Source organism: Portunus trituberculatus, chromosome 14, assembly GCF_017591435.1.
Source record: "Portunus trituberculatus isolate SZX2019 chromosome 14, ASM1759143v1, whole genome shotgun sequence".
Taxonomy (NCBI): domain Eukaryota; kingdom Metazoa; phylum Arthropoda; class Malacostraca; order Decapoda; family Portunidae; genus Portunus; species Portunus trituberculatus.
This window is the reverse complement of record NC_059268.1, coordinates 1,394,658-1,417,767: the sequence shown is the minus strand read 5'-3', so window position 1 is coordinate 1,417,767 and position 23,110 is coordinate 1,394,658. Positions and strand designations below refer to the sequence as shown.

Here is a 23,110-nt window from a genome sequence, read left to right as displayed (position 1 = left end):
ACTTAGCTTGCTATGGGAGGTTCACACCAGGCGCGATGCTCCGCCACATCGTCTGTGGTGGAGGCTGGCTCACTTGACACTTCTTCACGAGGAGGAGGAGGAGGAGGAGGAGGATGGAGGAGGAGAAAGGAGTTATTAATGATATGTTTAGCCTTGAATAATGAGAGGAAAAGGAATTGGGTCTATGAATCAAATATAAAACGAGTGAAATGTGGCGAATATCATTATCTTATCCAAGTGCCAGAAATGGATGAGGAAATTTGGACAGTATTTCAGAGTGACTCCAGCTCAGTTCTCTGAAGTTCCATCCTCAATGAACAAGATATTAAGAAGCAAGGCACCAACTACAGGACAGCCACCAGTTCGCGGTGAAGGAGGGCGAGAGCGTCGTCTCCGGAGTGACACGGCCTTTAATTAACCCCTTCAGTACCATGACACGTTTTCATATATATTCTGGTTACAATTTGGAGATTTTATACACCTTCACAAACTTAGGTGTGGATTGAAGTAGTGAAGACTGTAACCATTGATCTTCTGACCTCCAGATCCTTCCCAATGTAAATAGAATCGTCTAATCTAACAGTAAAACTCCAGATAAAATGGCGTCCCAGTACTGAAGGGGTTAACAAAGTACTGGAGAAAAGATGAAACAAAGACATTGATTCCCTCTCTTCTTTGCTAGTTCACATGTCACTGTTCATTCATTCAGCAAAGATTCTTGCCACACACACAGTTCACATGTCACTGTTCATTCATTCAGCAAAGATTCTTGCCACACACACAGTTCACATGTCACTGTTCATTCATTCAGCAAAGATTCTTGCCACACACACAGTTCACATGTCACTGTTCATTCATTCAGCAAAGATTCTTGCCACACACACAGTTCACATGTCACTGTTCATTCATTCAGCAAAGATTCTTGCCACACACACAGTTCACATGTCACTGTTCATTCATTCAGCAAAGATTCTTGCCACACACACAGTTCACATGTCACTGTTCATTCATTCAGCAAAGATTCTTGCCACACACACAGTTCACATGTCACTGATTCATTCAGCAAAGATTCTTGCCACACACAGTTCACATGTCACTGGCCATTCATTCAGCAAAGATTCTTGCACACACACACAGTTCACATGTCATTCAGCAAAGATTCTTGCCACACACACAGTTCACATGTCACTGTTCATTCATTCAGTTCACATGTCACTGTTCATTCATTCAGCAAAGATTCTTGCCACACACACAGTTCACATGTCACTGGCCATTCATTCAGCAAAGATTCTTGCCACACACACAGTTCACATGTCACTGGCCATTCATTCAGCAAAGATTCTTGCCACACACACTTCATCAGCATAAATGGCCACCTGAGACCCTTGTGCAACTTCGTCCATGAGGATATTGAATAACACACAACTCCAGACACCACCCTGCTGAGGACCCAGTTTCAAGGGTTCCTCAGAAGAGAGTGAACCTGGAACCAGACATGTGCCTGCCCTACCATCATACCAATAGTACATAATCTAGCCAAGCAATTTGCCGTTTACACCCCTGAGAACAAGGCCAATGAAAGCCCTACAAGTAGCCTTCTAACACACCTCACAAAACAGTGGCTAGTAGAGCGACCTCTCAGAGAGAGAGAGAGAGAGAGATAGAGAGAGAGAGAGAGAGAGAGAGAGAGAGAGAGAGAGAGAGAGAGAGAGAGAGAGAGAGAGAGAGAGAGAGAGAGAGAGAGAGAGAGAGAGAGAGAGAGAGAGAGAGAGAGAGAGAGAGAGAGAGAGAGAGAGAGAGAGAGAGAGAGAGAGAGAGAGAGAGAGAGAGAGAGAGAGAGAGAGAGAGAGAGAGAGAGAGAGAGATTTGAAACATTTTATTTTCCCATGCAACAAAAAATATATGTATATAATCACAAAATAATCTGTCATATTTGGGAACCCTTTTGAAGCAAAGATTTTTGGGCAACAATAAGAAAAGTAAAAAAAAAAATAATAATAAAATAAAACAATAAAATAGAAATAATTAATGAAATTGTCAGTATAAAACAGTAGATAATGTAGAGGATCCTGAATCAATGAAGTAATTTTACATGAAGTATTACCTAGCAATGGTAATAAAAGTAGTATTGGTACTAGTAATGATAACAATAGTAACAGTAGGGCAATGATAGTAATGCTAATATTGATCACACAATAATACACTATTACCAATAACAATAGTAAGTGTTGAGAATGAATAGTAAAAATGTTGATAAATTACTAACACACGAGATGTGAAGTCGACGTGACAGTTAGAGTGACACCAAGATAATAATAATGGTAGTAATAAAAACGTTGATTACTAGACAATACTATACAATTGATTACAACACGGTGTCATACCCGCACGTTTTGCTGCTTCAAATCAACAGAGTGGCACACAAACTTGCCTTTATTGGCAAATATATTTTGCGTTTGGAGGATGTGGTGTGTTGCATCTTGTGGGGAACCTCTCTCCTAGTCACCTGCTGCTATAAGGTCCCCCCACCCCCACCCCAATCCCTGTTGTGTGAAGGCCTGTTCCAAGAGTCCCTCCTCCTGGCACATCTCTGCAGACGTATCATTTCCTCCCTGGACACTTGATTCTGGTGCAGATACACAGATGTTGGACTCTGCTCAAACTGTAGTAGTCCAGTTTCCAGCGCTGTCTGTGCTCTGTGCTTCAAGAAGGTGGTACTCTTCAAACGTCCAGGAGAAGACTCCTCTCTGCCGGCGGTCGCTTGATTTCGGCCTGGAAACAATAGAGAGGTTACAGAAATGATGCCGAGCATTCACTACTGAATAACACCACACACACACACACACACACACACACACACACACACACACACACACACACACACACACACCACAAACAAAGAACACAGAGAGAGAGAGAGAGAGAGAGAGAGAGAGAGAGAGAGAGAGAGAGAGAGAGAGAGAGAGAGAGAGAGAGAGAGAGAGAGAGAGAGAGAGAGAGAGAGAGAGAGAGAGAGAGAGAGAGAGAGAGAGAGAGAGAGAGAGAGAGAGAGAGAGAGAGAGAGAGAGAGAGAGAGAGAGAGAGAGAGAGAGAGAGAGAGAGAGAGAGAGAGAGAGAGAGAGAGAGAGAGAGAGAGAGAGAGAGAGAGAGAGAGAGAGAGAGAGAGAGAGAGAGAGAGAGAGAGAGAGAGAGAGAGAGAGAGAGAGAGAGGAGAGAGAGAGAGAGAGAGAGAGAGAGGAGAGAGAGAGAGAGAGAGAGAGAGAGAGAGAGAGAGAGAGAGAGAGAGAGAGAGAGACGAGAGAGACGAGACGAGACGAGACGAGACGAGAGAGACGAGACGAGACGAGAGACGAGACGAGACGAGAGATGAGAGGAGACGAGACGACGAGAGAGAGAGGAGACGAGAGGACGAGGAGAGACGAGACGAGACGAGAGACAGAGGAAACGAGACGAGATGAGAGAGAGGAAACGAGACGAGAAGAGCCGAGACGACACGAGATAAAAAAGGAGACAAGACGAGACGAGACGAGAGAGACGACGAGAGAGACGAGACGAGACGAGAGAAGAGACGAGAGAGAGGAAACGACACGAGAGAAAGGAGACAAAACGTGACGAGACGAGAGAAAGGAGACGAAATGAGACGAGAGAGAGGAGACGAGACGAGAGAGAGAGAGAGAGACGACACGAGACAAGAGACGAGAGGAGACGACACGACGAGAGAAGAGACGACGAGACGAGACGAGACGAGACGAGAGAGGAGACGAGACGAGAGAGAGAGAGACGAGACGAGACGAGAGAGAGACGAGAGAGACGAGACGAGAGAGAGAGAGAGAGAGAGACGAGACGAGAGAGAGGAGACGAGACGAGACGAGAGAGAGAGAGAGAGAGAGAGAGAGAGAGAGAGAGAGAGAGAGAGAGAGAGAGAGAGAGAGAGAGAGAGAGAGAGAGAGGACATGGCATCACCAGAGACAATATATAAACTCGTATGCAAGGAAAAGGAACACTCTGTTGGCCTCACAGGAGATAAACCTCAGTGACACAAACACTCAGACATTTAAAGTGCAAGTGAACCATTGGTTACTGAGGCAAGGGTGAATCATGTACAGTGAACGTAGTATATTCAGTGTTATTACAATATAAGTTATTGTTGTACATACAGAATGTAATATACATCACCAGGGTCAGATTTTAAGATAGGTTGCACTAACCCTGTACCCTTTAGTCTGTAAAAACAACGTTCTTATGTAATGTAGAAGTTGTTTTCCCTGTACATTTGATCAGTATAAATAAAAAAAAAAAAGAGAGAGAGAGAGAGAGAGAGAGAGAGAGAGAGAGAGAGAGAGAGAGAGAGAGAGAGAGAGAGAGAGAGAGAGAGAGAGAGAGAGAGAGAGAGAGAGAGAGAGAGAGAGAGAGAGAGAGAGAGAGAGAGAGAGAGAGAGAGAGAGAGAGAGAGAGAGAGAGAGAGAGAGACGAGACGAGAGAGAGACGAGCGAGAGACAGAGATGAGAGAGCGAGAGAGAGACGAGAGAGAGACGAGAGAGAGAGAAGGAGACAAGATGGAAGAGAGACGAGATGAGAGAGACGAGAGAAGAGAGATGGAAGAGAAGAGACGAGAGAGAGAGAGGAGACGAGAGAGAGAGAGAGAGAGAGAGAGAGAGAGAGAGAGACACCAGGCACCACCACCACCACCACCACCTCGCTGACTGGTGACGCTTGTCTCATCATTGCTTCACCCAGCAGGAACGCTCACTGTGCTTCACTTGTGACACCACCACACATTTCATCAACCTCCTGCCACCCATAACTCCTCTGCAACATGCAATACAAGTTAATGTCTTTATAGGTGACACACACACACCTTTTCTTATTTATATAAATGATATAATCAAATCCAGCTCAAAAGTTACTTTCACTCTGTATGCAGACGACATAAACTTGCTTACGAAAGACAAGGACATACACACTCTATACTCAAACATGACCTCTGAACTACATTTAATAAATCATTGGATAAAACAAAACAAACTAACACTATATATAAGTAAAACTATTTATATTTTTTTTCCAAAATCGGTCAGTAAAAAATCATATCCAACCAATACTTCTTCAAAGTCACTCTGCAATGTGTCACTCAAATAAAAATTTTTAGGTGTATTTATTGATGATAACCTTAATGTATGCATGAAACTGTCTAGGATGTGTGGGATATTGTACAAGATACGGAATCAACTCACAACTGAAGCCCTACTGAGTATTTGCTATACACTCTGCTATCCTTATTTTATTTATTGTGTCTCAGTTTGGGCCTGCACTTGGCCGTCTTTCCTAAATAGATTAAAGATAATTAAAAAAAAATTTGCGATGTATATTTTGTATGGGTAAATTCGACTCAACATCCACACTTTTTTCTAATCATAAACTATTGAATTTCTTCGATATTCATAAGTGTTTTGTCCTTTTCTCCATCTTCAAATTCATTAAAAGATATCCAAATAATAACCTACTTAAATGTGTAGATTCACCGTATGCAACAAGAGGTGGGAACTTGAATTTGGAGTGCCCGCAATTCCGCACACAGTTATTCAAGCACAGCATATTTTACTTTGGTCCACAGCTATGGAATTCCTTGCCTCCTCATATAAAAGATATTACTAGTATCAGTTACTTTCAGTTTAAAAGAAAAACCAAAGAACATTTCCTTAGATGTTTATAACTAGCAGCTTGCAGTCCATCATTTATTTGTATTGTATGATAAATTTACTTTAAAGCTGGATATAAATTATTGGATATATATATATATATATATATATATATATATATATATATATATATATATATATATATATATATATATATATATATATATATATACATATATGTGTATGTAAGCACAAGTATTTATATAAATAATGTGTTCGCATGTACGTATAGTGTGAACGTGATTGGGTAAAATATGACTTATTCTTATACTTCTATAAATATATTGCCAAGTGAAGTCTTCCAACAGAGTCACCACATAGTTTAATAACTCCGTTTATCAGGGAGCCTTGGCTCGATAGACCATGCCAATGAACACATCTGTTTAACCAATATATATGTACATGTAATGAAATGGCAATTTTACTTTACTTTACACACACACACACACACACACACACACACACACACACACACACACACACACACACACACACACACACTATTTGATAAATGTTTGTTTCAATGTGCATAGTGTGTGGCCAGCCAGACGCGTCCTGACATTGTATGGTGATGTGAAGGTGTGGTGTTGGCGGCTCAGGCTACATGTCTTGAAGTGACGCTTGGCAACTCAAGGCGAGTGAGTCCATCATGGCGCACACTCCAAGACGTTGTTATCGCAAAACCTGTAGCTAACAGTGCTGCCCATCTCTCCAGGTGTCCTTACAACAAACTTTGACTTGACGTTTGGCTAATGAAAAATACTGAAAACTGTTCACTAGGAATTAAAAGTCAATCTTCTCATGTTTATTATCGTGGTGTTTATAGTGCTTAGCTAGACCTCCTCCTCCTCCTCCTCTATCTGCCTACCTCTCCATCTACCTGTTTGTTTATCCAACTGTCCATTTACATATCTATCATCCCATCAAAATACCCGCTTATCTATCTATCTTCAAACAAGCATGTAAATACCACCACCACCACCACACACCACACACACACACACACACACACTCTGTGAGAGAGAGAGAGAGAGAGAGAGAGAGAGAGAGAGAGAGAGAGAGAGAGAGAGAGAGAGAGAGAGAGTGTGTGTGTGTGTGTGTGTGTGTGTGTGTGTGTAATTCACCTCGGTCATCTGCTGGTCACCCAGCCAGTCTTCCCCATTACGGAGCGAGCTCAGAGCTCATAGACCGATCTTCGGTTAGGACTGAGACCACAACACACTCCACACACCGGGAAAGCGAGGCCACAACCCCTCGAGTTACATCCCGTACCTACTTACTGCTAGGTGAACAGGAGCCACACATTAAGAGACTTGCCCATTTGCCTCGCCGTCTGCGAGACTCAAACCCGGACCCTCTCGAGTGTGAGTCGAGCGTGATAACCACTACACTACGCGTGTGTGTGTGTGTGTGTGTGTGTGTGTGTGTGTGTGTACTGCAGTCGCGCGTGGGTGGTGAGTACTGACTTGTGGCTGTATGTGCGCGGCAGGAAGGAATTCCGGAACACCTTGCATGGGGCGCTGGAGTCCGAGGTGGGCGTGACGCAGGCGCTGGGCGGGGGCTCAATGTCCTTCTCGAGGCGGTCAGCCAGCGAGAGCCGCGACACATCCTTGTTAAGTCCTGCTGCTGCGCATGGGCACTGCGGAGTATGCGTTCTCCGCGGGATTCTTGTAGTCGTGGTCGTGGAGGTGATGGTGGTGGAGGTGGGTGTGGTGTGGGTGATGCAAGGGGAGGAGGCGGTGGCACGGTTTTGAGAGGTTTCTTGATGGGGAAGTTTAGGGAGTAGAAGATCATGTGGTGGTCCAGACACTGTTGACGGCGCCCACAGCGTTGTGCACCATATTCTGCTCGTTCTGACGCCGCGCCTCCTCATCCCGACACGGGCAGTCACGTACGCGTTTCCGCTTCATGCACACAATCACCAACACCAATTCCACCACTAGCACGGGCATAGCGGTGCTGAACACCACCACCAGCACCACCTGACCCGCCGACATGGCCTCCGCCTCGGTGCTTGGTCGCGCCACGCTGCCCACCACTACCGTGACAATACTGCACTGCGGCCCGCCCATGCTGTGCCGGCAGGAGCAGGGGTAGCCCACCGCCAGCTCCGCCGCCTCCTGGTAGTAGCTGGTGTTAGCCCCTGACATCACTTCAGGCAACTGCAACACCATTAAAAAACCCTGTCAGGAACACAGCGCATTTATACACACACCCCCACATCGCCCCCCCAACACACAAACACACCCGAGAGTCCGGGTTCGAATCCCAGAAAGCGGCGAGGCAAATGGGCAAGCCTCTTAATGTGTAGTACCGGTTCACCTAGCAGTAAATAGGTACGGGATGTAACTGGAGGGGTTGTGGCCTCGCTTTCCCGGTGTGTGGAGTATGGTGTGGTCTCAAGTCCTACCCGAAGATCGGTCTATGAGCTTTGAGCTCGCTCCGTAATGGTGAAGACTTGCTGGGTTACCAGTAAACGACCGAGGTGAACAACACACACACACACACACACACACACACCACGCTAGTTCACCCCCCTCACCTCCCACTACGCCATCTGGACACCCTCCCGTAGGTGTACTCAAACTAAGAACAACCCCCTTATTGTGTGTGTGTGTTGTGTGTGTGTGTGTGTGTGTGTGTGTGTGTGTGTGTGTGTGTGCGCGCGCGCATGGGAGTAAGCCTAACACCACCACCAGTGCCGCTATCACCTAACACGTGACTACTTCCACTACTACCAAATTAACTACTCTCTCTCCTTCACCAAGAAAAGATGAGATTCTGATACCAGTAACCACCACCACCACCACCACCACCACCACCACACAACACAGCACACACGAGGAAAACCAGCAATACAAACCTATTGACAAACAACGCTCTGTACAAAGCATTCCTCACCTGGACAAACACACTGGCACATCCCACTTGGTCGCTCGCTTGGCGCCAAAACACACCCAAACAATCAAAATGATCTTCAATATTAACCATCAATTTTGTCAATGTCCACGGTCACAAAGCACAACGAGGTGACGGAGTGATGTCACCATTGCAACAAATGGAATGACACGATACACATTTATACAGTGTATCATAATGGCCTAATAATTCACGACCTCTTTCATATTTGTTTGACTCTCTTCAATGACTTGACTGCTAAATTGTCATTAATTAATTTTCCTCCAGTGTTAGGAATGTTCCTTTACCACCTCAGACACGCTTATCACGCCCACACCCACCCACGCCCAACACAGCCTACCTACCCATTACGTCATATACGCTAACCACCACCCACTAGGGCCCCAAACACCACATGAACACGCCCATACCCATCCACGCCCATCACAGCCTACCACTACCCTCTAAAATGCGATTGTGTGTGTGTGTGTGTGTGTGTGTGTGTGTGTGTGTGTGTGTGTGTGTGTGTGTGTGTGTGTGTGTGTGTGTGTGTGTGTGTGTGTCAATCTGTCTGTCTGTGTGTCTGTCTGTCTGTCTGTCTGTCTGTCTGTCTGTCTGTCTGTCTGTCTGTCTGTCTGTCTGTCTGTCTGTCTGTCTGTCTGTCTGTTTGTCTATCTGTCTGTCTGTCTGTTTGTCTATCTGTCTGTCTGTCTGTATCTTTCAATCTCTCTCTCTCTCTCTCTCTCTCTCTCTCTCTCTCTCTCTCTCTCTGATGGCCTTAGTAAAGAAATTACTGAGAAATGTGTGACTTCTCCTTTAAAACATTGCATTTTGTGTGGCTTGTATCTCTGTCAAGGTCAACAAGCCCGCGGGAGTAACACTAATAAATTATATATATAATTAGTCTTGGTTGTATTTCATATTTTTGGATGGATGTACAACTGGATAGCTTGGCAAACAACATATTTCAGGTGGTAATTAATGGTTACCTGGGAACAGTGCACGGTTCAGAGTTGAAATGGGACCGCTCATGAATATAACGAGAAACAAAACAAAACTCTGAGGAATTTATTACCAGTCAGTGCCTCGTGTTTCATAACTAACGGTGTAGTATAAGTTGTGACTAATACATAACTGTGGATATTAACAAGGGTTGGGAATACAAGAAGCAAGCCATGTTTGTGTTATTGCAAAAATAGCAGTGTTATTGTCAAGAAGGTCATTAATGTGGTGTATTTTGTTAAAGCAAACAATTAACAATAGCAAGACCATACTGAAGAATTAGACATGAATTCTTTTAGAAATGGAAATTAGATAGAGAAAATTTGCTTGTTGAGAAGGTAGGCCTCCTATATATAATGCATGGATGGAGGGAGGATAGATCCATGAGAGTGAGGTGTGTTGATGGTGAACAGGTAGAGTCATCCTTTAAGCATCCACTGGTTACACACTCGGAAGTGAAAACAGTTATCATTAGATACAGCTGACAGTGACACACCTATAATTGGCTAATCTCGCGGGAGGGACGCTTCTCAAGATTGCAAGGAAGCAAGGCATCAACTTCGCTTCACATGTTAATATCACTGCATCAAGAAAGTCGAGATTTTGTGTCAATATGATATATTTATCCTTCTGTCGAAATATTTCTAAGGAAATTTGTTTTGTAGCCCAGTTTTTATAAAATATGGAAGTGCGAGGGGCCTTGTGACTCGAGCATGTTTAGTCCGCTTTGCTCGGATCGACTGCACCAATAAATTAGTAAATTGTGTACATTTCTCAGTGACAATTTGTCTGGAGCAGCATGAATCACCCTTTATCTAGCCTACCAAAAGAAATGTTGAACTCGCTGTATTTATATAAAAATGAAAGTGCGTGATGGTATGTCGGTGTCGTGCGAACTGTGCCTGTCGGAGCTATTTGGAGGCTTCAAACATTCGATAAATAATACATTATAAGATTACTAATATTGTGTTATACACACTCATAATGACAATTGATGATCGTGCTTACTCTGGGTAGGATGTCAGCTCCATGGATGCTTCTATCCACCAGTCTGAGCAAAGATAACAGAGATATCTTCGCATGCATGGAAGAAAATTTCTCACGCCACACCTCCACCACCACCACCACCCCTGGTACGCACCGGCCTTCCTACCATTCCCAGCATCCCCCACTCTCTCTCTCTCTCTCTCTCTCTCTCTCTCTCTCTCTCTCTCTCTCTCTCTCTCTCTCTCTAACAGAACATCAAATCCTACTTCTATCTAGTTTTCTCGTTGGCCTTCCTTCTTCCTTCCATCACCACTCGGAGGTTGCTATTCTGAAATTCTAATTCCTGGCTGGCTACGCGAAGGTCCAGAGCAGGTAAGAATGAGGGTCTGGGTAGGATGTCTTTAGAATTTTATTGTAATCGTCAAACGGAGATGGTTGTTCAGGTTGTCAAGAGTGTTTCTTCTATTCATAATGTAGACACGTACGTTAATCTTGTACTTAGACCATAACTACACTCTTAAAAACCTGCGTCACTTCAAGTACTGCCTTTGTAAAGTAGTGAAGGTGCCGCCACAAGTGTATCAGAATGTACACCTTACAACACCAGGTCAGAAAAAAATGTTGCGATCTTTCTGACTGGATGAACTGCCTAGGTTTGTTTTATGTTTGAGGAAAATCTGGCCAAGGGCAACAAAATTGTGGTTAAAAAAAAAAACCCACTGAGGTGCCAGTCCTTAAGCAAGATGAACAGATTATACTTGGGAGAGACTCCCAAGATGACAACATAAGTTATCTTTTTTTATTGTTTTCTTTATTTTTGGTGAAGAATGTCTATGTCGGTAGAGCATGTAGTGTTGTGTGAAGGAAGAGGCTGTGATTCCCCCTTTGTGTTGTGAGACACAAAGGGGAACGTTGAGTGAGGTCACAACTGGCTTTAATGAAGGTTCCCAGCACCCCCTGAACCAGTGCTATTAGACCTCACTGGGAGTAATTATCGTTTGGGCAGGTGTCTACTGCCTCCTCCAAGGAAGGGCATCTCACCACAAATCAATATCCACTTACTTACCACGACTGATATCATACAAACAGACTTATTTGTTCTGCAACTCAAAGCAATGAGTACCTACATTACAACACTGCCCTTTTTGGTCGCCCTTTGGTAACACTGCAAACGATCATCGTGACGGACACACACAACAAAAGAAGAGCAGGTTAACTTATCTTTCCTGAACTGCACAACTAACACAATCAAACACAAACAACACAGAACAAACGTTGTAGGCGAATGTGGTGCCAAACTTTATGTCGCAGCGTAACCCAGCGGGACACTCAACTACCCCAATATCACGCCCACTGCCCACACAGGACAACCTCACGCCAACACACACACACGCACACACACACGCGCCCGGTTTCTCAGTGGTTAGAGCGCTGGCTTCACAAGCCAGAGGACCGGGGTTCGATTCCCCGGCCGGGTGGAGATATTTGGGTGTGTCTCCTTTCACGTGTAGCCCCTGTTCACCTAGCAGTGAGTAGCTACGGGATGTAAATCGAGGAGTTGTGACCTTGTTGTCCCGGTGTGTGGTGTGTGCCTGGTCTCAGGCCTATCCGAAGATCGGAAATAATGAGCTCTGAGCTCGTTCCGTAGGGTAACGTCTGGCTGTCTCGTCAGAGACTGCAGGAGATCAAAGAGTGAAACACACACACACACACACACACACACACATCACCCTGACAATCAAATATATCAACTTTATACACATTTTGTATACCGACTCAGCAATACACTGATAATAATACATTGATCTTTCGGAGCTTCATTGGGTGTGTGTGTGTGTGTATTCACCTCGGTCGTTTACTGGTCACCCAGCAAGTCTTCACCATTACGGAGCGAGCTCAAAGCTCATAGACCGATCTTCGGTAGGACTGAGACCACACTCCACACACCGGGAAAGCGAGGCCACAACCCCTCAGTTACATCCCGTACCTATTTACTGCTAGGTGAACAGGGCTACACACATTAAGAGGCTTGCCCATTTGCCTCGCCGCTTTCTGGGATTCGAACCCGGACTCTCGGGTGTGTGTGTGTGTGTTGGGGGCGATGTGGGGTGTGTATAAATGCGCTGTGTTCCTGACAGGGTTTTTAATGGTGTTGCAGTTGCCTGAAGTGATGTCAGGGGCTAACACCAGCTACTACCAGGAGGCAGCGGAGCTGGCGGTGGGCTACCGCTGCTCCTGCCGGCACAGCATGGGCGGGCCGCAGTGCAGCATTGTCACGGTAGTGGTGGGCAGCGTGGCGCGACCAAGCACCGAGGCGGAGGCCATGTCGGCGGGTCAGGTGGTGCTGGTGGTGGTGTTCAGCACCGCTATGCCCGTGCTAGTGGTGGAATTGGTGTTGGTGATTGTGTGCATGAAGCGGAAACGCGTGCGTGACTGCCCGTGTCGGGATGAGGAGGCGCGGCGTCAGAACAAGCAGAATATGGTGCACAACGCTGTGGGCGCCGTCAACAGTGTCTGGACCACCACATGATCTACTCCCTAAACTTCCCCATCAAGAAACCTCTCAAAACCGTGCAACCGCCTCCTCCCCTTGCATCACCCACACCACACCCACCTCCACCACCATCACCTCCACGACTACAAGAATCCCGCGGAGAACGCATACTCCGTAGTGCCCATGCGCAGCAGCAGGACTCAACAAGGATGTGTCGCGGCTCTCGCTGGCTGACCGCCTCGAGAAGGACATTGAGCCCCCGCCCAGCGCCCGCGTCACGCCCACCTCGGACTCCAGCGCCCCATGCAAGGTGTTCCGGAATTCCTTCCTGCAGCGCACATACAACCACAGGTCAGTACTCACCACCCACGCGCGACTGCAGTACACACACACACACACACACAAACACACGCCCGGTAGCTCAGTGGTTAGAGCGCTGGCTTCACAAGCCAGAGGACCAGGGTTCGATTCCCTGGCCGGGTGGAGATACTTGGGTGTCTCTCCTTTCACGTGTAGCCCCTGTTCACCTAGCAGTGAGTAGGTACGGGATGTAAATCGAGGAGTTGTGACTTTGTTGTCCCGGTGTGTGATGTGTGCCTGGTCTCAGGTCTATCCGAAGATCGGAAATAATGAGCTCTGAGCTCGTTCCGTAGGGTAACGTCTGGCTGTCTCGTCAGAGACTGCAGCAGATCAAACAGTGAAACACACACACCGCGTAGTGTAGTGGTTATCACGCTCGACTCACACTCGAGAGGGTCCGGGTTTGAGTCCCGCAGACGGCGAGGCAAATGGGCAAGTCTCTTAATGTGTGGCTCCTGTTCACCTAGCAGTAAGTAGGTACGGCACCATGGTACAGCCAGCTTGCCCCCGCCGCACACTAAAGGTCGTCTCTAGCAACGTCCGTGGTCTCCGGACTAACCTTGCAGACTTATACCACAACTGTGTGCAACGACACAATGCAGACGTTGTTGTGGTGACCGAGACATGGCTGAACAGTGAGGTGGAGCCCACGTATGGCAGGATGCAGGGCTTCACCCACTGGGTGAGGAGGGACCGACAGGAGCGAACAGGAGGTGGAGTGGCTGTCTGCTTCAAGGAAGGAATGCAGGCCCAGCTACTCGACATAGACACGCCTCCAATGATGGAGATGATGTACTTCCGAGTAATGCTGGCAGACCGCTCAGCCCTCCTGCTGTGTGCCCTGTATCGCCCCCCGCGACAAGGGCCTGACTCACTCTTGTACCTGACTGAGACCTTAGACAACCTGATGATGGCACACAGCTGCAGCCACGTGCTGATTGTGGGGGATCTCAATCACCACCTGGAAAGAGACGCCTACGAGAATCTCCTGAGGTGCAGGGTCTGACAGATCATGTCACCTTCCCCACACATGAACGAGGAGGGACATTAGACCCTGTCATCTCAGACTACCAGGAAGACAAGCTTCAGTGTCATCAGCTGGGGCTCGTGGGCAGCTCTGACCATCACGCTGTACTGACACAGCTGGAAGTGGGCGTGGCTCAGGACGAGGCCACCACCCGCACCATCTGGCTGTGGAACAAAGCAGACTGGGCTTCCTGCGCCGCGACCTGACCCACACCCCATGGGCCACTTTGCTACAGGGAGGAGCAGAGAGTGAAGCACTTGCACTCACCTCTCACCTTCTCGCCCTCCAGAGACGCCACGTCCCACACAGGGAATACACCACCAGATCGACGGATCAGCCATGGTTTGGCTACCGTTGCCGTGTTGCTGCCGAGGCAAAGTATGCTGCCTGGCTCCGCTACAAGAGGAACCCGACTCGGCGCAACAAGGACCTGCACAGGGCTGCATGCAGGAGGATGGTGGTAACCAGCAAGTGGGCCTTAAAAAAGTGGGAGGAAAGCCTGCGCCGGAAACTGTGTGGCACTGGCGTAGGAAACAAAACTTGGTGGTCTCTTGTTAAGGACAAACAAGGAACTGGCCACCAAGAATCCATCCCTCCCTCAGCAAGCAGGACGGTACTGTCGCCACCAGCAGTAAGGAGAGGGCACAGTTGCTGGCTTCCTTGTTTGCTGGAAAAATGAAGGTCGGGAATCCACAGCAGCCACCGCCTCAGCTGGTCCAGCAATGTGAGAAGACTGTCACCATGGTGGAGGTGACGCATCAGCAGGTGAAGCGATTATTGCGGGGCTGGACACACAGAAAGCCACCGGCCCTGATGACATCAGCCCGCACCTGCTGAAGCGATGCTCCCAGGAACTGGCTGCCCTCTCACCCAAGTCTTCACAACTTGTGTACGGGAAAACGTCTGGCCTTCAGTGTGGAAGGAGGCTCGAGTAGTTCCTGTACACAAAAAGCTCCAGGACGGACCCAAAAAACTACAGACCCATATCCCTGTTGTCAGTGGTGGGTAAAGTGTTTGAGAGGGTCGTGGCAGAGGTGGTGTGTAGACATCTCAAGGACAATGCCCTCCTCTCAGACCAACAGTTTGGGTTCAGACCTGGAAGGTCAACCTCCGACCTAATGATGCTTCTCACCAGGCATTGGCAGGACGCCCTCGACGACGGCAAGGACACTATAGTGGTTGCTTTGGACATAGCAGGAGCTTTTGATAAAGTATGGCACAACGGATTACTAGAAAAGCTTCGTGCTAAAGGCATCCAGGGTGGCTTGCTACGACTCTTGGGAAATTACCTGCAGGACAGAAGCCTCAAGGTGGTTGTCAACGGGCAAACATCTGAGTCCCTGCCTGTGGAGGCATCAGTGCCACAGGGTTCAATTCTTGGCCCACTCCTGTGGAATATCTACGTGGATGATCTTCTCCAGCTACTGCCAGGAGTCATGGCCTATGCTGATGACTGCACCCTCTCCTATACCTATCCACGCCAGGACAGTGGGCGGGCTGCTGAGGCCATCAATCAGCAGCTACGAGTGATAAAGGAGAGAGAGAGAGAGAGAGAGAGAGAGAGAGAGAGAGAGAGAGAGAGAGAGAGAGAGAGAGAGAGAGAGAGAGAGAGAGAGAAGAATGGAGGAGATAAAAGTGATTTCATTTAGCGAGTGTTCGAGAATCCATTAAGGTGAACACGGCGCGGCCCTTCATAATCAATTGACGGTATGTTGTATCCAGGCTGCTCTTCCGGAATTAATAAGGTGACCTATTGTAGTGGAGGTGGTGGTGGTGGTGGTGGTGGTAATAGTAGTGGTAGTGGTGGTGGTATCTTTAAGGTTTATGCTTGATCAGTAGTAGTAGTAGTAGTAGTTGGTAAGATGAGTTAGTAGTAGTGGTAGTAGTAGAAGAGTTGGTAGTAGTAGTAGTAGTAGTAGTAGTAGTAGTAGTAGTAGTAGTAGTAGTAGTAGTAGTAGTAGTATTTTGTAGTAGTAGTAGTAGTTCTAATTATAGTAGTAGTAGTGGTAGTCTAGTAATACCAGTAGTAGAAGTAGTAGTAGTAGTAGTAGTAGTAGTAGTAGTAGTAGTAGTAGTAGTAGTAGTAGTAGTAGTAGTAGTAGAGGTAGTAATAGTAGAAGTAGTGATAGTAGTTGTAGTAGTAGCTGTAGTAATAGAAGTAGTAGTAGTAGTCGTGGTGATAACAGTAGTAGCAGCAGTATTATTATTATTATTATTATTATTATTATTGTTGTTGTTGTTGTTGTTGTTGTTGTTGTTGTTGTTGTTGTTGTTGTTGTTGTTGTTGTTGTTGTTGTTGTTGTTGTTATTATTATTATTATTATCATTATCTTTATCATTATTATTATTATTATTATTATTACTAGTAGTAGTAGTAGTAGTAGTAGTAGTAGTAGTAGTAGCAGTGGTCGTCACAGTATTGTAGTATAACACAGCAGCAGCAGCAGCAACACATGTAATATTTCAAGAAGGAAATCTGACGTACAAGAAATTCAAAATAGTATCAGTAAAGAAAAGGAGGAGGAGGAGGAGGAGGAGGAGGAGGAGGAGGAGGAGGAGGAGGAGGAGGAGGAGGAGGAGGAGGAGGAGGAGGAGGAGGAGGAGGAGGAGGAGGAGGAGGAGGAGGAAAAGATCATTACCTGAGGGAAGGGAAAAGAAGTGGAAGAGTGTCTCCTTACGAGGGTAAGTTAAGTACAGACAAGAAACATATCAATCACAGTCGTGTTACAAGATTCAAGTGAAACTCAAAGCGAGACGAAAGACACAATAATCTTCAACACCCAGACAGAGGAACCACACTGGCGGTTGGTGGGGAGCAACTTGTGCAAAACTTGTGAAGAGCCGAGATATACCCCGCGAAGATTTATAGGTATGAACTCATGAATGCTTACACTGGAATAGCTAACAAGAGAGTGAGTGAGAGAGAGAGAGAGCGTGGGAAAGGAAGGAGAGAGGAGGTGGGTGTGTGGGTGAGTGTGTGAGTTAGTGACAGGGGCAGAGAGGGAGTGTGGGTGTGGGAGAGAGTTAGGCAGAGTGTGAGTGAGTGAGTGAGTGAGAGGAACAGAGAGACCGTGGCAGAAGAGAAAGAGAGTGGGGCACTGTGTGAGTGTGTGGGTGAGTGAGTGAGAAAGACAGAGAGAGTGTGGGAGAGGAGGAGAGAGTAGGAGGGTGTGTGAGTGGCTGTGTGAGTGAGTGAGAGGGACAGAGAGAGCGTGGGAGAGGAGGAAGAGAGTAGGAGGGTATGTGAGTGGGTGTGTGAGTGAGTGAGAGGGACAGAGAGAGAAAGTGGGAAAGGAGGGAGAGAGGGAAATGTGGCGAGTTTGTACTCAGAGTAAGTGAAACGTGACTGTGTCTCACCCTACAGTTTGTGGAGAGTGCATGGACATTATTTGCTGCTTCTCTTGCTACTACTACTACAGCTACTACTACTACTACTACTACTACTACTACTACTACTACTACTACTACTACTACTACTACTACTACTACTACTACTACTACTACTACATTTTTTTTAATGTCCTGGCCTATAGCTCCTGAAGGTAACTTGAATAGTACTGAAAGCGCTGTTCAGCTTCCAAGCATTAGTGGCGCAGGAATTTATTTATAGTGGTACCCAAATTAGGGCTCATATCACCAGCAAGGTGCATCTTTGGTGTAACCACCTAGAACAGTGTTTCCTAACCTTTTCCGACCATAGCACCCCCTGTTGTCATGTCTAAGGAGTCCAGCACCCACCATTAAAATCTTGTTATTAGAAGGATAAAGGAAAGTGAAGTGTGTGCTTCACTTCCCAGCACCTCCAATGATTGATTTCAGCACCCCCAGAGAGTGCTAGCACCCCAGATTGGAAATCTGTCCTGAATTATGTATGAAAATATGAAAAATGATATTGAGAATTACAAATAACACCATGGTACATCCAATATATATCATAAAGTATATGATAAATAGATAAATAAATAAATAAATAATATTTTCCACGCTTCGATTTTCCACGATAATATTTTCACACTGCAAACACTGCTTTGGTTTAAACAGTACAAATGCAGCAATATATAGACAACAATCTTTTGTGAGCGTAATGACAAGTGTGGTGGGTGGCTGGGGTACATAGACACAGTCATGCTTATAAAAGACAGAATCTTGGGAATTATTTTGAAGCATTTTACTTCGTGCAATGGATAGAATTACTGAGTGTACAGATGGTGGTTCTAAGTTTACGTTACCAGGGATTGTTAAAATGGCAACAGATTGCAATGACAAAGTGTTTCCGTTTAGAACATCTTATACATCATTGTGGACAAGTAGACTCAGTAAAACCGCAGTCCATGATCTGTCTGGGAGGAGCAGGCAGTGGCAGAGGAAGTAACTGTCGCACCACTGTCCTTCTCTCAAACCACTGTCCTTCCGGCGGCACTAATATTTCCCGTCTCAATTTTCGCGGCACGACATGCCACACCTACCAACACTCTTTTCAAGTCACTTATGAGTAGGTGGTCTCCAAACATGACACAAGACGCCAAATTTGGAGCATAACTCGCGCGTTCCCATGAATTTTCAATGAGCGGCTGGTAAAGTTTTGGGTGTAAGGCGGGTCGTTACAGGGGCACCAGCTGACTAATGGCGCGCCCTTCACTTTGGTGACGTCTTGCCGCCGCCTCTTATTCACCCTCCTTGGGGACTACTACTATTATCAATATTATTTCTTTGAGATGTGAAATATTGTTAAAAGCAAATCTAACTAATATAATGAGCTTTACTGTTATTATATTATCATTATATTATTATTATTATTATTATTATTATTATTATTATTATTATTATTATTATTATTATTATTATTATTATTATTATTATTATTATTATTATTATTATTATTATTATTGAGTGTTATGTGTGTGTGTGTGTGTGTGTGTGTGTGTGTGTGTGTGTGTGTGTGTGTGTGTGTGTGTGTGTGTGTGTGAATACAAGCACTGTCTAGTGATGTGAATGCTTGATAAGTTGACCATACATGGCAGTAGCAAGGCGTACTCTTCATATTGTTAGTGTTACCCTTCTCGGTAGAATATTTATACTGTTTTGAAGAAAAGGAAAGAATTATTTAATTGTAACTAAACTTGTTTAACTTATTGGAGGCAAATAAATATCATCTATGTTTTAGCTTCATAGTAAACTCTCCAGAGGCTTTCATAACACTGCTGCTTTGGGTTGTCTAGGGGAAACTGTAGTACTTAAAGAGTTCTTGTTAGTTCTTGTTAGTGGGACTGGTTAATAAAATAAGTTTGTTGCGGCTGACAGTTAATATAATCATTCATTTCTTGCTGTTACGAAAAAAATAATAATTATCTTTGCTTCTTTTCTTTCAGTCATCTTTCATGTTTCCCAACTAAACTTGACACCTTTCACTCCTCAATGAACCACCTTGCAGCACATAAAGGTAAGCCACCTTGCAGCACACACAGCTAAGCCACCTTGCAGCACACAAAGCTAAGCCACCTTGCAGCACACAAAGCTAAGCCACCTTGCAGCACACAAAGATAAGCCACCTTGCACACATAGCTAAGCTGTCTTGCAGCACACAAAGCTAAGCCACCTTGCAGCACACAAAGCTAAGCCACCTTGCAGCACACAAAGCTAAGCCACCTTGCAGCACACAAAGCTAAGCCACCTTGCAGCACACCTTGCAGCACACAAAGCTAAGCCACCTTGCAGCACACAAAGCTAAGCCACCTTGCAGCACACAAAGCTAAGCCACCTTGCAGCACACAAAGCTAAGTCAGCTTGCAGCACACAAAGCTAAGTCAGCTTGCAGCACACAAAGCTAAGCCACCTTGCAGCACACAAAGTAAGCCACCTTGCAGCACACAAAGCTAAGCTACCTTGCAGCACACAAAGCTAAGTCAGCTTGCAGCACAAAAAGCTAAGCCACCTTGCAGCACAAAAAGCTAAGCCACCTTGCAGTAGGCAAGACCAAGCCACCTTGCAGCACGCAGAGGTAAGCCACCTTGCATCAGGGGAAGCTATTCCTGCACCAGGGAGGCGGTGGCATAGTGGATAAGGTGGTGAGCGTGGGATCGGACAGACGTCTACGCGTAGGTTCGAATCCCACCACGTACAGCCTTAAAACACTTTGCCATTTGTCGAGTGGTTTAAAGTTACCTACATATCACCATGATACCCAGGTTCTAGGTGGTTACACTCAAGATGAGCTTGGGCGGTGATATGGGCCCTAATATGTGTACCACTATAAATAAAATTGCCTGCGACACTAATGGGCGGAAGCTGAACAGCGCTTTCCATACACTCTTCAAGTGTGCCTACAGGCGCTATAGGCCTAACCGTAAAAAAAAAAAAAAAAAAAAAAAAAAAAAACACGGCACCCACCACACAAGAACAACACAGAACACTGGTGCAACAATAATGCCTAAAACAACAACCACTGCTGCATCCAGGGGAGGGAGGGGACTCAGGGGGCTCAACCACCACAACGTTCACTTTTATCATCATCGAGGATATATATATATATATATATATATATATATATATATATATATATATATATATATATATATATATATATATATATATATATATATATATATATATATATATATATATATATATATATATATATATATATATATATATATATATATATATATATATATATATATATATATATATATATATATATATATATATATATATATATATATATATATATATATATATATATATATATATATATATATATATATATATATATATATATATATATATATATATATATATATATATATATATATATATATATATATATATATATATATATATATATATATATATATATATATATATATATATATATATATATATATATATATATATATATATATATATATATATATATATATATATATATATATATATATATATACATATATATGTATATTTATAAGGCAAGGTAATAATAGGTATATACGGAACAATAATGTAAACAGGCTTTCTGAAAAATGCTATTATTTCACTTAACTGAGCAAAGGTAATCTAATTATTCAGTCAAATTTATAAGTTATTACTGCTCTTGTTACATCGGAATAGCTCTGCATAGAGCTTTAAAAAGCCCTTAAGATTGATGAGCTTTCAAAATTTTGAACCCTCCAAGTGATAGTCAAGGCTCGCCGCCAATCTCAAGGGATACAGGAATTCAGGTTAGCAACTCCCAAAATTTGATCCAGGATCCACCACTGCTCCTCACTGACAACACTAGCAAAGCACGCGTGTCAATAAGTACTCAGGATAGTTACCAAGCTTATTATGTTAGCAGTTAAGCAATTACGTGACTGAACACATCGTAAAACAAATAAACAAATTGCATCCAAATTTAATTGAGTATTACAAGAAATATCTTCGTTTTCTTTCACAATGGTGTTATTCATCTCTCTCTCTCTCTCTCTCTCTCTCTCTCTCTCTCTCTCTCTCTCTCTCTCTCTCTCTCTCTCTGGTAACATAGTGGTAATTAGTTACCTAATATAGTTTTAACCTGACATAAGTAACAGTGAACAGTAATAGTAGTCTTGGAATAATAGTAACATCACACGTGCTTATAAAACTGACCACACTGTTTCAGAGCTGACCTCATTTGTACATATCAATCACTAATGTCAAACTTCTCACGTCTAAACTAACTTGGTACTCACTCTCTCCTGCTCTCTCTTCCTCCCTGCGTCCGGACGTCGTAGTGGTAAATCCACGCAGCTGACGAGATAATAACAATATCCTCAACACTGATGCAACAGATGGGGTCCGCAGTGGTACAGTGGAACCATGCGTGCTTTGGGGTCTAAGGGGTCTCCAAGCACACAGGTTCGAATCCTGTCCACGTTCCGAGTGTAGGCTGGACTTCCTCACTCGGGGCAACGGTTTCCTAGCGGGTGGGCTTTGAGATAGGAGGTACCCTAAAAAGTATCCCCTTTAGCCCATAAATTCCCGTGAAAAAGCCCACATGGTATAAATAGGAAAATAAAAAAAAAAAACTGCACTCTCCACACCACTGCCCAGACACCACTAACTGTGAGACGATCTGGACTCTGAAGTCCTGGAGGGCCCAAGATTAACCGACCTTTTACCTATAAATGTTAATTCTTTCCGGTTTTTAGTCCAGTGGTTGCTGGTGCATAAGAAGAAGTGTTGATAATTTATATGATTTACTTGTATTCATTCCTGGGTATGAGAGTTTGTTGATATTGGTGTTTTGATATTTGTTAAGGTGTGTTTCGTGGGTTTGAATCTCGTGCCGATGCTTCGGCCCTGTCTCCAATTTCTCTCACACTCTTTGTATTCCTTCATTCTCATTTATTAAATCTCCTTCCTTCATTCTCATTTATTAAATCTCCTTCCTTCATTCTCAACAGTAATTTCTTTCTTTCTCTCATTCATCCATTTATTTTACTTCGTGTTTTCAAACCCTTCTTAGTTTCGAAGTTTATTTTTTAAGGAAAAAAATGAATTATAGCAGTGACCCCTCCACATCTCTCTCTCTCTCATATATATATATATATATATATATATATATATATATATATATATATATATATATATATATATATATATATATATATATATATATATATATATATA

The 23,110-nt window shown here is 44.5% G+C and overlaps 1 protein-coding gene across 4 annotated transcripts; it reads right to left on the bottom strand.

The window, feature by feature from the left end:
* LOC123503502 lies at positions 1–22,294 on the bottom strand. Of its 4 annotated transcripts, none has more exons than XR_006674483.1 (4): positions 22,171–22,285; positions 7,166–7,861; positions 2,432–2,772; positions 1–82 (listed from the first exon to the last, which is right to left on the bottom strand). XR_006674483.1 is itself a non-coding variant. In XM_045253338.1 (4 exons), exons 2-3 carry the CDS (start codon positions 7,570–7,572, stop codon positions 4,722–4,724), a joined length of 495 nt encoding a protein of 164 aa, XP_045109273.1. In that variant the 5' UTR covers positions 7,573–7,861; positions 22,171–22,294; the 3' UTR covers positions 2,740–2,772; positions 4,696–4,721. The 4 variants fall into 4 exon arrangements, 3 of the variants coding, with proteins under 3 accessions (XP_045109274.1, XP_045109272.1, XP_045109273.1); XM_045253338.1 differs by lacking the exon at positions 1–82 and adding an exon at positions 4,696–4,809 and having other exon boundaries at positions 2,740–2,772; positions 22,171–22,294; XM_045253339.1 differs by lacking the exon at positions 1–82 and having other exon boundaries at positions 1,816–2,772; positions 7,207–7,861; positions 22,171–22,287.
* Positions 22,295–23,110: the final 816 nt, after the last annotated feature.